Source organism: Lynx canadensis, chromosome C1 (genome assembly GCF_007474595.2).
Source record: "Lynx canadensis isolate LIC74 chromosome C1, mLynCan4.pri.v2, whole genome shotgun sequence".
Classification (NCBI taxonomy): domain Eukaryota; kingdom Metazoa; phylum Chordata; class Mammalia; order Carnivora; family Felidae; genus Lynx; species Lynx canadensis.
The window spans coordinates 30,755,796-30,774,069 of record NC_044310.1 but is presented as its reverse complement, the minus strand read 5'-3'; the positions used below and the strand labels follow the sequence as shown (position 1 = coordinate 30,774,069).

At 38.1% G+C, this 18,274-nt stretch overlaps 1 protein-coding gene across 1 annotated transcript in view; it reads right to left on the bottom strand.

Moving 5' to 3' along the window:
• RLF (RLF zinc finger) overlaps positions 1-15,013 on the bottom strand; it is an 87,163-nt gene extending 72,150 nt beyond the window's left edge. The window contains exon 1 of the mRNA XM_030324371.1: positions 14,754-15,013. Coding sequence (XP_030180231.1) covers positions 14,754-14,990 — 237 coding nt within the window. The 5' untranslated portion in view covers positions 14,991-15,013. The remainder of the gene's footprint in view (positions 1-14,753) is intronic.
• Positions 15,014-18,274: the final 3,261 nt, after the last annotated feature.

The following is an 18,274-nucleotide window of genomic DNA, read 5'->3' as shown; positions in this document are numbered from 1 at the left end:
GATTAAGTACAAACTGTATAAAAACACAAGAAAAATGGATGTTCCACTAAATCTTGACTGAAATGCAACACATAACATTTTAGTAATTCAAAACTTTTTCTATGTACCACTGCTTTATATAATGAGATAATTTTCTTTTCTTTAAAAAAAAACATCTTGGGTATCCTTTCCTATCAATACATATAGCACTACCTTATCATCTGTTTAAATTTTATTTGAAAAACTACTGAAATACAGCAAAAAGGTAAAATTCACCTACAATCCCACCACATTAAAATTTTGTACACAATAAAGAAGTGAAAAATCACAACTGTATTCCATCTAATTTTACTCCCATTCCCCACATCCAAATAACCCCTATAAATAATTTGGTACAGGGGCGCCTGGGTGGCGCAGTCGGTTAAGCGTCCGACTTCAGCCAGGTCACGATCTCGCGGTCCGTGAGTTCGAGCCCCGCGTCGGGCTCTGGGCTGATGGCTCAGAGCCTGGAGCCTGTTTCCGATTCTGTGTCTCCCTCTCTCTCTGCCCCTCCCCCGTTCATGCTCTGTCTCTCTCTGTCCCAAAAATAAATAAACGTTGAAAAAAAAAATAAAAAAAATAATTTGGTACAAATGCTTTATAAACATAAGCAAAAGCTTTCTAATTCTTTATAATAATCTCCTGGGCGCAGATGTCTTATGGTTTTGGGATGTTCAAAGGGTATTTATTTTTTGGCATTTCCAAACCTAAAATAAAAAAAATTTCTGGCATTCTACTCCCCTTTAAATTAGTAAGGTCTTCCCTTCTTTTTTTTTTTTACATTTATTTTTGAGAAACAGAGTGAGACAAAGTGTGAACGGGGGAGGGGCAGAGAGAGTAGGAGACACAGAATCTGAAGCAGGCTTCAGGCTCTGAACAAGCGGTCAGCACAGAGCCTGATACGGGGCTTGAACCCACGAACTGTGAGATCATGACCTGAGCCGAAGTTGGACGTTCAACCGACTGAGCCACCCAGGCGCCCCAGGTCTTCCCTTCTTAAAAATATACTTGCTTCAAATTTTCAATTTGGCAACCAAGATCAATGAAACTGATTATAGAAAAGTGGCATGAAAAATTGTTTCTTTATAATCTATACTAATTGGAAAAGAGAAATCATGTTCAATATTCAAATATTCAATGTTCAAATATTTAAAACCACTTATATTAGACCTCAAAATTATTATGCAATAATAATAGTTCCTGTTTCACTTATGTTCCTCTTACCTAAGGACAAACTAATTAGAAGGTGGATAAATATATATGATCAAACACTGACTACTGCTCTACTGTATCAATAAGCAAACATAATACAAAAATTGTTTAACGTTTATCTTCTCTACTAGATAATAAACCCAGAGGGCAAGAACCACATCTGTTTTGTCATCAGTGCAGATCAGAATCCAGCAAACTGAATAGTATATAGCAGGTATTCTTATAATTACTTGCTTTTGAGGCTTCGCACTATTATTAAAGGATATGCTAAATTATTTTTGAAGTTTGATTAAGATAGTTTCTCAGATACATATCTTTGAAGAGAGTGAAACAATTGTATATTAAAACAGATTTGGGGTACCTGGGTGGCTCAGTTGGTTGAGTGTCCAACTTCTGCTCAGGTTATGATCTCATAGTTCATGAGTTCAAGCCCTGCATCTGGTTCTGTGCTGACAGCTCAGAGCCTGGAGCCTGCTTCGGATTCTGTGTCTCCCTCTTTCTCTTTCCCTCCCCTGCTCATGCTCTGTCTCTCTCTCTCTCTCTCAAAAATAAACATTAAAAAAAAAACTTAAGGGGCGCCTGGGTGGCTCAGTTGGTTGAGCGGCCGACTTCGGCTCAGGTCACGATCTTGCGGTCCGTGAGTTCGAGCCCCGTGTCGGGCTCTGTGCTGACAGCTCGGAGCCTGTTTCCGATTATGTGTCTCCCTCTCTCTGACCCTCCTCCGTTCATGCTCTGTCTCTCTCTGTCTCAAAAATAAATAAACGTTAAAAAAAATTTAAAAATATAACTTACTTTAAAAAAAAAAACTTAAAAAAAAAAAAACAGATTCAACTAAGCAGATTTGGTTCCAAATTCTTACTGCTTCATTCAAATCCTTGTAAAGGAGGAGAGCAGCATAATGTTGACCAAACTGCACTTCTGGGAGTTTTTAAAAGAAAATGCTTAAAAATAAATAAATGAATGAATGAATGAATGAAAATGCTTAAACCCTATTTTTTACAAGGGTGTTCACATCAGATTAATGACACACTAGTCATGAATTTTGTTTGGTGGTAAATAGATATGTCAACGTTCAGAATTTTATTGATATTATCACCTATTCTTATCCTCGGCTAACATCCTACACTGAGAGGGAGTTTCCCCCTTAAAAGTTTTAAGCTGAAAGGGGAGTGAACTAAATAACTTCTAAACTTCTTCCCTCAAACATGTTTATAAAAACATGGCCACCTTTTTTCAGGGGCTCAAATCCAACGTGTTATAAATTCAAATCACTTTTTTAAAACGTTTATTTATTTTGAAAGAGAGAAACAGACAGACAGACACAGAGGGATTGCGAGTGGGGGCAGGGGGCAGAGGGAGAGAGAGAATTCCAAGCAGGCTCCGTGCTGCCAGTGCAGAGCCTGACCTGGGGCTCTATCTCAAGAATCATGAGATCACAACCTGAGCCCAAATCAAGAGCTGGATGCTTAACCAACTGAGGAACTACCCAGGCACCCTTCAAATCACTTTTGATATGCACAGATTTCAATAAAATGAAATACATAATTTATATGGCAAATAATAAGCCAAGTTAAAACCAGTAGTCAAATGAATCAAAGAAATTTTTATATAGAATGATTTGTTAGTTACAACAGGTCAAATCCATTATATCCACTATATGTGGATCCCAAAGGACATCCATATTGTTTCAACATAAAAGAAATTTACTGGAAATTACACTTCCAATCTACAAAGCTCATCATAGGCTCTCTAAAACTATATTAGCAAATGCTCTATAAACATCTAGGAAACCTTTTTTTTCCCCAATGGGCTGTACATTGACAGGAAAATGGTGGAAAGCTGCTCTACATGAAATATTTCTTTAAAACATTATTAGTGATGAAATGGATATAAAGAAATTGATACACTAGGTACCTATCTGCTACCAAAAGTTATGCTAAGAGCAGTGTTATACTGTCCTACCTGATATTCACAACCACCTATCAGGGAGCTTTCTATTACCCCCAATTTTAAAGACAAGAATAGAGATCCAAGGCAAAGTTTAAAGTCACAAGAATGTTAGAATGAAATCTCCTAACTTCAAATCTACTTTCTATTAGATATGTTCTTCATGTCATAAGATAGTAAAACATTAAGATTGCCCAAATTTGATGTCATATCCACACTTACTGTTAGAACTTTATGGGATCATTTGTTCTAGATTTAACATTTTCATTTACCAAGACCCTTAAAGACTGTAATCAAGATTTCACTTTGAAGAAAGAAGCCAAATAAGGATAGTAAACATAACTAATGTAAACAAATAACTTCAGTTCAAATCAGTAGAGTGGTTTCCACTGGGATAGGCATTTACCCTACAGAGAGAAGTAATAACCCATCGGGGGCAGAAACATAATACTAACACTTATTTAAATGACTTTCAAACATCTTACCACTTTTATGTTTTTCTGTGGTTGCTTATAACATATAGGTACTGCATAAATAAAACATTATTCATTTATTTCAATAAGGATACGTAAGACCAAAGTCTGGAGATGACTTAGAAAATAATCCTTAGCAAACATTTTTCAAACGAATTATATAATTTCTAAGGAGAATCAAACCTTAAAGATCATCTGATTTGAGCAGCAATCTGAAGTCCCCAAAACAAACTGATTTGGCCCAAGGTCATACATACATTCAGTGACACCTTATTTGGTAACATAAAAATAACAATATAAGAAAAATTTAGCTAATGGAAAGCACTAGGGCCTTTCCAGTTATTCAGCTATGACTTAAGTCTTCCTAGAGTCTAATAGCATTGATATATAAAACATCAATAAATGTCTGTTGGAAATGAGTAGGCCGACAAATTTCCCACAGCAACAATCACTAATTTGTATCATACATTCCAATGGCTTCAGATTCTTGAGAACCTCAAAGCAGCATGGGATCTTAAGATTACATGATCATACTCAATGATTAAACACAATCAAATTTTAATGACTTTTAGCCGGGAATACTTTAAAATACAGTTATGTAAAAAATAGTAAAGACAAACCTCACAGAAAAAAAAGTTCAAATATCTAATACACATGAAAAACATACAAATGCTACTCAACTTTTTGTAGGCTAGTATCCACCAAAATTTAAAATAAACATTCTCTTTAATACAGTAATTTCAATTCCAAGAATTTATGCTATAGGTATAAATAACTAGTGTTTGATGTTTAAGGATATTCACTGCAACCTTACTTATGATAACAATAAAAAAGAACACAACGGTTTAATTATGGTACATGCTCAATGTATGTCGATATAGAAAATTGTTCTCATTAAATTAAAATATAAATCACAGAAGAGTATTTGAGATTTTAAGAATACACAAGAGACTTAACTCTTTTGGGGAGTGACTGGAGGGACTGAAGGCAGAAAAGGGCTTTTATTTTTTCCTTTCTGTAGCAATATATTTTTCTAGGTAAAAAAAATTTTTTTTTCAATTAAGAGTGTTGAAGGTTTTGCTACCTGCAGAATTTAAAATCAAGGCAGTTTTCAGGGCACCTGAGTGGCTCAGGACCTTAAGCGTCCAACTTCGGCTCAGGTCATGATCTCGCAGTCCGAGAATTCGAACCCCGCGTCAGACTCTGTGCTGTTAGCTCAGAGCCTGGAGCCTGCTTCAGATTCTGTGTCTCCCTCTCCCTGACCCTTCCCTGCTCACACTCTGTCTCTCTCTCTCTCAAAAATAAACATGAAAAACATTTTTAAAAATATTTAAAATCAAGGCAGTTTACAATAAAATATTATACAATTTTTAAAGTAATAAACGTGTGTATTCCACAAGACAGATTATCTACAATATCAATATATTAAGTTTTAATATATAAGCTCAACATTATTTTTCTAAAAATATATACATATATAGAAAAATTCTCTAAGTATATATTCCCAAACTGTTAACCTAAGAAAACTATTAACCTAGAAAAATGTAGTACTGAAGTATTAGGGTATATGTGACAGTTTTCATCCTTTGCTCTCTTCTTTTACATTATTCTAATTTTTTTTACATGAATTTCTTGGACAATTAAAAAATCTAATATTTAAGCAATCTTGAGAAAGAAAAACAAAGGTGGAGGTATCATAATTCCAGATTTCAAGATATACTACAAAGCTGAAGTGATCAAAACAGTATGATACTGGCATAAATACAGACACATAGATCAATGGAACAAAATAAAGAGTCCAGAAATACATGTACGCTTATATGGTCAATTAATCTATAACAAAGGAGGCAAGAATATGCAATGGAGAAAAGACAGTCTCTTCAGTAAATGGTGCTGGGAAAACTGGACAACTACATGCAAAAGAATGAAACTGGACCACTTTCTAACATACACAAAAATAAACTCAAAATGGATTAAGGACCTAAATATCCTAGAATCCTAGAAAAGAATATAGACATTAATTTCTCTAACGTCAGCCCCACCAACATTTTTCTAGATATATCTCCTAAGGCAAGGGAAACAAAAGCAAAAGTAAACTCCTGGGACTACATCCTTTTGCATTTCAAAGGAATAAGTCAACAAAACAAAAAGGCAACATACTGAATGGGAGAAGATATTTGCAAATAACATATCTGATAAGGGGTTAATATCTCAAATATATAAAGAACTTATACAATTCAACACCAAAAAACAAACAAATCCAAATAAAAAATGGGTAGAGGACCTGAACAGACATTTCTCCAAAGAAAACCTACAGATGGTCAACAGACACATGAAAAATTGCTCAACATCTCTAATCATCAGGGAAATGCTAATCAAAACCACAATGAGATATCACCTTACATCTGTCAGATTGGCTAGAACCAAAAAGACAAGATATAATAAATGCTGGAGAAAAAAGAACCCTTGTACACCATGGGAATGTAAATTGGTAGAGCCGCTGTGGAAAACAGTATGGAGGCTCCTCAAAAACTAAAATTAGAAGTACCATTTGATCCAGTGGGCACCTGGGTGGCTCAGTTGGTTAAGCATCTGACTCTTGATTTCAGCTCAGCTCATGATCTCTCGTGGAATTCTCTCTCTCTACCCCCCCCCGCCCCCGCAAAGACAAATAAACTTAAAAAAAATCTTAAAAAAAATGACATACCATTTGATCCAATAATTCCACTTCTGGGTATTTACCTAAGGAGAAAACATTAACTGAAAAAGATAGACACTCCTAAGTTTACTGCAGCATTATTTACAATAACCAAGATACAGGGACGCCTGAGTAGCTCAGTCGATTTAGCAACCGACTTGGGCTCAGGTCTTGATCTCACAGTTCGTGGGTCTGAGCCCCACATCAGGCCCTGTGCTGACAGCTCAGAGCCTAGAGCTTGCTTCGCATTTTGTGTCTCCCTCTCTCTCTGCCCCTCCCCTGTTCATGCTCTGTCTCTCTCTCAAAAATAAATATAAAAAAAAAAAAGATATACAAGCAACTTAAGTGGCCATTAACAGACAAATGCATATACATACACACAATGGAATACTACACAGCCATAAAAAAGGGTAAGACCTTGCTATGTGCAACATGGATAGACCTAGAGGGTATTATGTTAATTAAAATAGGGCAGATTGAGAAAGAAAACTAACCTATGATTTCACTCATATGTGGATTCTAAAAAACAAAACAAATGAACAAACAAAAAGCAGAACTGGACCTATAAATACAAAGAACAAATAGATGGTTGCCAGGGGGAAGGGAGGTAGGGCAAAGGAAAAAAAGGGTGAGGGGGATGGGAGATACAGACTTCCAGTTATAGAATGAATAAGTCATGAGAATAAAAGGCACAGTAAAGGGAATATACTCAGTGACACTATAATAGCATTGTATGGTGACAGATGGTAGCTACACTTGGAGTAAGCATAGCATAACATATAGAGAAGCTGAATTACTATGTTGTACATCTAAAACTAATGTAACACTGTGTGTCAACTATACTCAAATAATTTTTTTAGTTTTAATCCTTTTATATACACGTATACTATATACATATTTTCCCAAAAATCAGAACAATACACCAAGCTATTCACAGTGAGATTACATGGTGGTTTCACTTTCTGCACTTATACATCTTGTCTTAAGCTTTTAGAATGAGCACATACTAGGCAGGAGTCACAAAACTTTAAATATATATCTATCTATATATACATATATATATTCAGTTTTATTATTTTAAGATACTTTATGTATTCTAAGCATATATGTTAAAAAAGCAAATTAAAGTAAATAAAATTATGAATAAAAATACACCTATTTTATATAACCATGTATCACAAAAATGCAATTCCCAAGCTAGGCCATTCATTCCAATATACCCAGTAATAATTCTTAACGCGTGTCCATATTAATAAAGCATTATTGTGCTGGCTAATGTGACACACTCCGGCTATTTCCCTGGGAGTAAAAATACTATGAAATCAAATGTCAGCATGCTGAACTAATAGATCCCTCCCAAAAAGGACAAGAAAGGCATTAAAAAAAATATATATATTAAAGAATTCAGACATAGCACAAAAGTGAGAAGAAATAGACAAATACATTAGTTCCCAAGCTAGCTATGTTGCAGAGATAAAGGTAAACCCAGATGAATAACCTTGACCTCAAGATATGTCTAAATAGTATTCATTTCTAATTTACAAAAGTTATAATACATTGAAATACTTTTCATATGTGACAATAAGTATAATTCAAAACCTGCAAAAACTTGGAGGGAAATTTTTTTCATAAAAAGCTCACAGTCATGTTTTAGGCTGAAAGTAGGGAATCAAAATTCAGTGGTATATAGAAACATAAAGCAATCCACTCTTCCACACAGTGTTTTGCTTTACTATAATGAAAGAAAAACATGTAATTTGGGGATGATATCAGGTTTAGAACACAGCAAAATATTAAATGTCCCAGACCTGCTAAGTTTGGCAAATGCTGCATAACAATGTCTCTCTAGGAGGTTCACAATGCATCTTAACATATATGACACATAAAAAAATATTTATCCCAACATTATCCTAACTTACATGAACATAGAATCCTTAATTCAGTAAGTACTTACTAATACATATAACTCATGGAACAAAACAGTTTAGGAAATGCTGATATAGGAAAAAGAGCATGGACTTTGGAATCTGAAGACTCTGTCACAGCTTACTCGCTGTGTGACCCCGGGAAAGTTTATTTCCCTGAGCCTCAGTTTTCTATCTGTAAAATGAAAATAAAAAATAACACCATCTACCTGAGAGCTTGGCACATAAAAGATGATTGATTAGTTGATAGATAGAAAGATTGACAGATAAATAAATAACCCCTCTAATTTTTCATGTAATGGTTTATATGTTGGCTTTAGGGATCAACAAAAGTTTTAGGAATCTATTTTTTTGTATACAATCTTGCTCAATCCCTTATCTATGTTCAAATTTTCCAGTATGATATCAACCATATCCAAAATAAATGTTTCAACCTGGCTCAGCAAACCCTGTTGAAAAGCTCTTTAAATATTTGTGGAATACAAGCAACCATGGGAAATTCTTAGAAAACATAAATAAGGGGCACCTGGGTGGCTCAGTTGGTTAAGCTCCGACTTCAGCTCAGGGCATGATGTCCTGGGTTCGCGCCCCATGTCAGGCTCTGTGCTGACAGCTCAGAGCCTGGAGCCTGCTTCAGATTCTGTGTCTCCCTCTCTCTCTCTGCCCCACCCCCCCTCAAAAATAAACATTAAAAAAAAGAAAGAAACCATAAATAAAATTTAGTTCTACTCTTTAGTAATTAGGATACAAAGAACAGTAAGACCTGATCCCTGCTCGGAAGCAGCATAAACTGGCTGACAAAACATGTCCCTATTTCTTAATAAAGAAAGGTAAGACTTGTTAAGAAGTCTAGTCAGAGATTTAAGGAAGGAAGGAGATAAAAGATCAACAAATATTGACTAAGTACCCATTAAGTGCCAGGGACAATTCTAGGCACTGGGTAAACAAAACAGTCAACACCCTCTTGATGCTTACATTCCAGGTGCAGAGACAGATAAATAGACATATTTGTCATAGACATCAGATAGTAGTCGGTGATTTAGAGAAATATAAAGCAGTGTTCAGGAGTTGAAGATGATGGGGAAGTGTTGTTTTAGACAAGACAGTCAAGGAAGGCCTCTGGGAGAGGTGACAGGTGTCTAGAACAAAGCGAAAACAAAGCACACTTTAGTTGACCAATGCCTTTGCAGGCTTGAAACAAGTGGTGCTTTCTACTTAGATTTTTTATTAAAATTGTTCAAAAGAGCATGAAGCACAGGTAGACACAAAAATCACTAGTATGAAAGAGACTGGGTGGTACCAAGTAAATGACAGCATCCAAAATTCCCACTGCTTCATAGTCACATTTATAATTATGTTTTGGTCATATGTGGTGCAAAGCTAGTTTATGCCATTATAACCACCTGTCATCTAGTTTCTATTTAGAATGCACAAAAAGAAAAGGTAATGTATTAAAAATCCTTTAAAATAAATGAGAAGTAAATCTCAAGAGTTTTCATGGTCACCAATCTCAAGGAATTAACTGATCCTCCCCATCTCAACATTTCCAAACTGTTGCCTTATTAGGCTGCTAACTCTTCTTCAATGCTATAACGCCTCTAATTTTCTCCCTCCAACACTACTCCTCATTCCACACATGTAAATGTGTACATTGTATGAATGTAGGCTAAGTTCACAAGTACGCCTCCAAGAGATGAGCAAAGAGTGTCTATCCTGTTCCTTTATCCTGTTTCTTATGATAAAGTTGCTTTTTACATCAGATTTTACATCAGGTGTTTCTTTTGAAGTACTAACCTCTTCAGTATATCATGAAGTTCTACAATATAATTCATTCAACAAATTAGCTTTGTGTGCCAGGCACTGTATTAATTGCTAGGTGCCAAGTATACAAAAAAGACTAAATAAGACCTCTACTCTTGTTGGTTTGGTGGCCAATACAAGAGACAAACATGGAAACAACTATTCAGGTACCACAATTATGTACAAGATGCTACCGGAGTACACGAAGAATCACCTCATTATGTCTGCTGCAATCATAAAACACTTCTCAAAGACTTAATGTTTGAGCTGGTCTTAAAGGATAAATAAGCAGATGGAGAAGGGAGGACCCTAGGTTAATCAGGCAGACTTAGAGATGGATACTGTAGTAAAGGTATTAAAAAAAAAAAAAAAGGAAAAAAGGTTGGAAAGGTGGGAGCTGGGGAAGGGGAGTGGGGGCAGTGTCCAAATTCTAAAAGGCTTTGTCTGCCAGGTGAGGCTGGTAAGTCTGAATTCTATCTTGTCTTTGGGGTAAGAAACCATTGAAGAATTTCAGGGAACAAAGTGACTAACGAGATTATATTTACAATTTAGAAAGAATACCAGAATGGAGTGTAGATAAAGTCAGTCAGAAAGCAAGGGAGCTTGGTGAAGAGGTTGCTGCAACAGGACATTATTTATGAAACCTGGACTAAGCCAGTGACAGCAAGAAAAGCAAGAGTTAAAAGTATGTACAAAGCATCAAAAGAAGACAAACATCTAAGAGGAAGTCTAGAGAAATTAGAGAAAGCTTCACAGAGGAGACGGTGTTTGCACTGGGCCCTAAACAAGGAAAATTCGCCATATAGAAAATGAGAGAAAAAAGGAGAGAACAGCACAATGAAAGACAAAGGCAGACTACTTGACCTGAGATCTTGCTAAAGTATCCTTCTGGAGATCAATCAATTGGTAAATATTTACCGAAGCCTAATATGTATCTTGGATCTTGAGGAATCAAATGAAAATTAAAGTCAGCTTTCCCAAAATAATGTACTTGGAGAAATTTTGGTCCAAGTACTCCAAGTAAAATACCTCTGAATAAGAGTAGGATTATGGTGATGGGATTGGCTAGGTAAGAGCTGAAAAGTAAACTGGAGGTAAGGGGGTGAAGACTTTCTATTCGAAGGCTAAGAAATCTGGAAAACTAGGACAATTCCGGGAACACTGTTTTTTAGATTGTCTTATTTAGTCCATAAACAATATGTTTACATAGATAATAGTAAGTACTATTATTGTTCCATTTACCAATGAGAAAACTAAGGGTTAAAGAAAATAACGTACCCAAGGTCACATAGCTAATTTAAATGGTGAAGCCAGCAGACCCTTTGCATTCAATCACAAATCCAGGAGAAACTGAAATATATGCAGTACTCACTTTAACACTTAAAAATCTATAAAGTCACTATTAGTCTAGAACCTAAAAGTTTCATATCAACAAGATTTATTCATAAAACTACTTTGCCTGGTATTCTCAAAGTATAATCATTCACCCAATAATTTCAAGTCTGTTAATGTTACTTAAAAAGCTTTCAAAATGTGTATTACAAATAGAACTACCAGTTGTAAAACTTTAGGAATCTTGATCCCAAAATATAGCAAAAACTTGAGAGGATAGCCATCAATTTTTCAACAAAACAAAGAAAGACTATTTTCTGGAGTTAATCCCATCCACACTGTTTGGCAGACAGTGTTTTCAGAAAAGAAATTGAGGGAAAAGAGGGAAAAGCCACATCCCATTGTCATTGAATACAAATGTTCACTGAATACAAGTTGATCTAAGTATCATTTTCTTAGTAACTATTACTTTTCAAGTTTCATTTTTATCATCTTCACAAACTTCTGAAAATTGAAAACATGCCCAGAATGAGACAAGCTACTCTATCCTTTCATATGTTGGTTTATTTCTTGATTTGGTGCAATTCCAAAGACAGACCCATTTCTTTTAAGTACTGCAAGAGCTGGAGAAAATATGGTCCCAGCCTGTTGCAGGAGGGATGTGCTTGGTACATCTAAATCTCTAGATTTCTAAACTAAATACCTGATGAAAATACTTTTGTGGCAGTTAAGTATCCCGGAGAGCACAAATCAGGCCTTTATGATGCTACTACCTATCTTTACACATTAAGTGCTCCTAGAGGGCATGTTCCTATATCCAGCACTTAGTGCAATGTCAGGCACACCACAAAGAGTGGATGAATAAATCTTAGTCTGCCTTTCAAATGTGAAACCAAGAGCTATCCAACCAAATCTGAATGGTGAAATTGTTCCTCCTTCATCATAAAATGTTGAGTTTTTTTTTCTGTATTTGGTGAACAAGGGCACCATGAGTTGATTTTATCTGGACTACTGGGAAAAAATGTGACCAAAATATTCTGACAAATATTGTGAAGAGTTGTATAAAACTTTCTCTTCTACTGTTTGTATAAAGCATTATAAGGAGATAAAGGCCAGGAAACAAAATAAATTCCATAAGCACAGTGTGTCCAAGGTTATTAACTAATAAGCGGTAGAGTCACAAATAGGACCCGACTAGCTCCCAATCCAATGTGCTTCCTATTATAACACATCATGATTACAGGAACATCTTTTCTTATTACATTTATTAGTCCAAAAAAGTGTTTGGGGAAAAACCTCAGGCCAAAGGAAATCTTCACAGAAAAGACAAATTACAGAAGTACTTTGCTTTTTAAATTCCTCTGTGCCCTTACATTTCTAGGTGTCACCAAGACTCAAGACATTAAAACATTCAGTTAAAATGAGATGAGGGCTGCAAGCACTAGGCATAAAGCAAAATATATAGATATGTAGATATATACATGGTATCCTCTGACAAGCTTCAACTTAAGTAGTTACATCCATTCTTGTTATCTTTCTAAGATAATAACACAAGCTTAGAAGACTTCCCCAAACCCAGATTTCTTCTCCTGTCGTCCTCCCCATTACTCCTGTCCAATCAGCTTCCCATTCTCCCAAAGCTTCAATTTTCCTTCTCATCTCTACCTTTGGCATTCAAATGCTCCCTTCCCCTCCCCCTACAGTCCCAAGACTCATTTTTTACCTTTCAGCCTTAGGGCCTTCCTGGACCACCCTATCTAAAGAGGCCTCTCCCAGTTACTTCTAAGTACATAGTACGGTCCACAGTTAAACTTTTAATTTGTTTTTACTAGTTAATTGTCATTCCATTCCATTAGGATGTGCCATGATGGCTATCCCCTTACCACTGTCTCTACAACACCTCCTTTTCCATCATTACCAAAACTGTTCTGGAAATACTGTTACGTCTACCACCTCCTTCCAACTGTACGCTCATCATGGGTAAGTGCTGTCTTACGTTTCCTCAGCACTCGAGGAAGTGCCTGGCATCATCCAATGCAGTCAGTAAAAGTTCGCAGAATAAATGTATTAAGCACCAACGCTCATTACTAGCATAGAAGCAAAGAAGAATTACACCGGGACACTTCCTAGTGCAGACAAATGCTGCAGGTTGTAGACATAAAAACTGCTAATGATACAATGTATAGAAAAGATGAGCATGGACAAAATTCCATTCAAAGAGATGAGGTGTCTCTGGCTCAGCAAAGAGGAAGGAGAAAAGCAAGAAAGCAAGCCAATTTTTTATTTTCCACTGGACTAAGAGAGCAAAATTGTCCCCCCCAATTACAACTTTGCAACAGCGCAATGTATTCGGCACACTCAACTACTCATCAAGAGTCCAAGTACCAACATACTACCATTATTTTGCATTCTCTCAGATACACCAGGTGAGGAGCAGAGTGTTGGTCCTGAAACCCGATAGAATAGCAGAAGTAGAAATAATAACGGCATATCTTTAAATTTATAGACAAAAATCTGGAAGTGACCATGGAGACTATAAACTAAACATACCAATAAATATGTATGTAACCACAGGTTAGGACCCACTGTAGCACAGAAATGGTCATACCACTGCCAAGAGACCACACTCCACATCTTTCTCAATCCTCTTCCACTCAAAGACCCTAAATAGCCACCACTAGCTCACTAGCCTCACTGCTGATAGCACAATCCTCAAAGGAATCCAGAAGAAGAGAAAGAACAGCTTAAAAGTCTCCCCACCCCGCCTCTCAAAAATAAATAAATAAAATAAGAAAGAAAAAAAACAACACAACCAACCAATGGGCTCCGCAATCACTAATGAGAAAGCCCAAGACGCCTTTCAAAGCCAACTGTCAGACCTTTTAGGGGCCCAGATGACGTTGACTCCAAAGAGAAGTCTCTGGCCCCAACACATATCTCCGGATTATTCAGGAAAACTCAGGTTTTCCAGTTTGGAGATCTGTACTCAAAAAAGGATCTCCCAGCAGGAACGAGCAATCAATCTCTCTGGAGGCAATGGCGCTCCAACCAACCACCCGGCAGGGGGACAGGCAACGGAGACAGGGCACGGCCCTTCCAGGGAGCCGCCGGCGCCCTCCGGGCTCTCAGTCTGGCCCAGCGCAACCCGCCCTGGCGGTGACCAAAGTCGGGCAGTGGTGAAGGGGGGCCAGCGGTCGAGCTTCCCGAGCTGGGCCTTCCCGGCCTGGGGGCGCGGCGAGACACGGAGGTGGCGCCTCTCAGTCCAGCCCCGGCTGCGGCAACCGATCCGAGGCCTCTTCCCCTGGCCTCCCCACCCCGCCGCCTTCAGCCAGCCAGTCAGCCCCTCACCTGGCAGAAGCTCCGGCAGTAGTTCAAAGATGAGACCTCCGACACCTCCTGCTCCCTCAGCTCTGTCTCCAGCTGCCACAGACACGGTCGCAGTCCCGGGGCTCCAAGAGCCGGAGATGCAGGGCGATGACCCCGAGCCATGGACTCAGTCTCGGTTCCGTCCCCGGCTCCGGCTCCTGCCGGAGCCTCAGCCCCGGCCCCGGCGGCGGCGGCGGCTTCTCCCTTTCCGTCCGCCATCTTCCCACGGCCCAGCAGCGCGTAGGCAACCAAGCCACGTGATTCAGCCCTGGCCCCGCCCCCGTTCGACCACACGTGGTGACGCACTCCTTGGCGACGCGGGCGCGGGCCGGATTCCGTCACTGGGTTTCTGGGTGCTCCTCCTCTCGGCGGCCTTCCCGACAGCCGCCCTGGCAACAGCCTGGCGGCAGCTGGCCAAACACCTACTTCTCTCAGCCTTTCCAGACTCTCTGGAGTCACGGGGTCACCGAGCCGGACATACATGTAGACATAACCTAGACAGGAGCGGCCTGACGCTTAAGCTGCGATCGGAAGGAAGAGAGAATAAGGATCCCCCGGTGGAAAGAAAATAAGCAAAGGTTATGAAGACTAGGTCCGTGGGAAGGTGGTTTATAAGAATGGGCACTACAAGTCAGTAGGGAAAGGATGACCTCTACAGGAAATGGGGCTGAGGCAACTTTTTCAATAGGAAGAAAATTTAGATTTCTACTTTAAACCATATCCAAAAATAAATCCCAGGTGGATTACAGGCCCCGAAATATTTTTCAGGAAATATTTCTTTAGGATATCAAAATAGGGACGAATTTCTTAAATAAGTCCCAAAAAAGCACAAACCGTGTGAGAAAATATTGTTAGATTTGACTGCATTAAAATTAGTTAATTCTGTAACAACAGAAGTTTAAGAAGATGCAACACAAAGACAAGCCAAAAACTAGATGGTATTCAAATATATAAAACCGCCAAAAGATTAATATCCGAAAAGTTCCCCAAATCAAAAGGAAAAAAAGCAAACAATCCAGTAGGAAAGTAAATAAAGGATATACAGAGCTAGTTCACCAAAACACCAATAAGAATGACCAATAAACCCGTGAAAAGATGTTTAACTTCACTGTGACCATCAAGGTACAAATTAAAACAATATATGGGGCACCTGGCTGGATGAGTCAGAAGAGCATTTGACTTTTGATCTCAGGGTCATGAGTTCCAGCCCCATATTGGGTGTAGAGATTAAATAAACATATATATATATATATATATATATATATATATATATATACATATATAACATATATTATATACACATAATATATATGTGTATATTATATATATACATAATTTTATACCCATTAGCACCATGTTTTAGGATTTAGAAATATGGAACTTATATATTGCTGGTGGAGGCATTAATTGGTAATCACTTAATAAAATTGAATATACACATGTCCTGTGACTCAGCAATTCCTCATAATAATAATAGTTGATATTCATTGAGATAAGGTTTTTTATATATTTTAACCCGTTTAATCCTACTAACAATACCATGAAAAGTTACTATTTTTACCCTCATTTTATAATTCAGGAAACAGACATGGAGACTTTAAGTAACTTGACCAAAGTGACACAACTTGGAAATTATGGTGCCCGGAATTCAATCCCAAGTAGTCTGCTCCAGAAACGGATCTCTTAGAGGTGCCTGGGTGGCTCAGCTGGTTAAGCAACTGGCTCTTGATTTTGGCTCAGGTCATGATCTCATGGTTCATGAGATTGCCAGGCATTGGACTCTGCATTGGGCTCTGCGCTGACAGCATAGAGACTGCTTGGGATTCTGTCTCTGCCCCTCTCCCGCCCAAGCTTGAGTGCTCTCTCTCAAAATAAATAAATAAACTTAAAAAAAAAACTACCATAGAATCTGACCTCTTAAAAATTTTTTTTAATGTTTATTTATTTTTGAGTGACAGAGCACAAGCAGGGGAGCAACAGAGAGAAAGAGGGAGATACAGAATCCGAAACAGGCTCCAGGCTCTGAGCTGTCAGCACAGAGCCCGACGCTAGGCTCAAACTCACAAACCGTGAGATCAAGACCTGAGCTGAAGTCAGACGCTTAACCTACCCGAGCCACCAAATCTGACCTCTTAAACACTATGTTGCCAATGTTCATTGCAACACTATTAGTGTTCAACAGTACACTAAATGTTCAACAGTAGAAAGATGGATAAACAAATTACGGTATATTCACACACAAAAAATATACAGCCAGTAAATTAATGAATTAAAACTTCATACATCAGCATAGTAAGCTGCATACATCAACATTGATTGATTAGCACCTATTATGTGCTGGGCTCTTTCCCAGCTAACAGAGATTCAGAGAACAACATATTTTAATGGACAGATGTGGCTAAACATTAATGTGTTAGATGTAGGTAATAGGCACATAGTTTTCTATAAAATTCCCTGTACTTTTTTGTATCTTTGGCATACAAAATAATTAGGCCTAAAAAAAAAAAGGCAGGATGAGGTGGGGTGGGAAGAAGGTCAGTGTATCTGTAATGTGGTGCAAGGCAGGGCAGGTGGTGGAGATGAGGTTGGAGAAGGAGAAGAGGGCCAGATAATATAGGACTTTATAGCTCAAGGCAAGCAGTGGGGATTTAAAGTGTGACAGGTAACCACCGAAAAGCGTTAAGTGGTCATATGATATCATCTGATTTACACTCCTGCTGCCACCACGTAGAGAAAAGGTGGTGGGAGGCAAGAAGGAAGACAGAGAAGCTATTGCAGCAGTCCCAGTAGTAAAGGTGAACAGATTAAGGATACATTTTGGAAGCAGAACCAACAGGCCGATGCTTTGTTTATGAGGAGTGAGGGAAAGAGAGGAATCTGGAATGGCCTTCAGTTTGAATGGTTGGCAAAGATGCTTACTGAGAAAGATGGAGACTAAGGAAAGAAACAGATTGGGAAAAGAGGGAGAGAGAACCGAAAGTTCTGTTTGGGACGGGTTAATTTTAATTTCCCTATGAGACATCCAAATGGATGCGCTTGGATATATGTCTGTGGGCAGGGTTGGAGATGCAGAACCATCGGTGGTCATGCCACTGTTACAAGACAACAACAGACAAAAACCACAAGACTTCTTTCACTCCACCACATCCTCCCCTAGTTTCCGTCCCACATCTCTGCTCTTTTGTAGAAAAACTCTTGTAAAGAGCTGGCCAAATCCTCTATTTGCACTTTCTTCTCATTTTCTCTTGAACCCTTTACAGCCAGGCTTTCATCCCCAGTCCTCGCTGAAACTGCCTTTTTTTTTTTTAATGTTACCAGTAATTTCTACTTTTGTTGTCTCAAGTGGCAAATTCTCAGTCCTTTATTTAGTCCCTTGGCAGTATTTGGCCTTGTTGATCATTCCCCGGTATTGGATTTCACTTGGCTTCCAAGTCTCCATGCTTTCCTGGTGTTTCTTCGTGGTTTCTTTTCTTGCTCTCCCTTCTCTTTCTGATTTCTAGCTG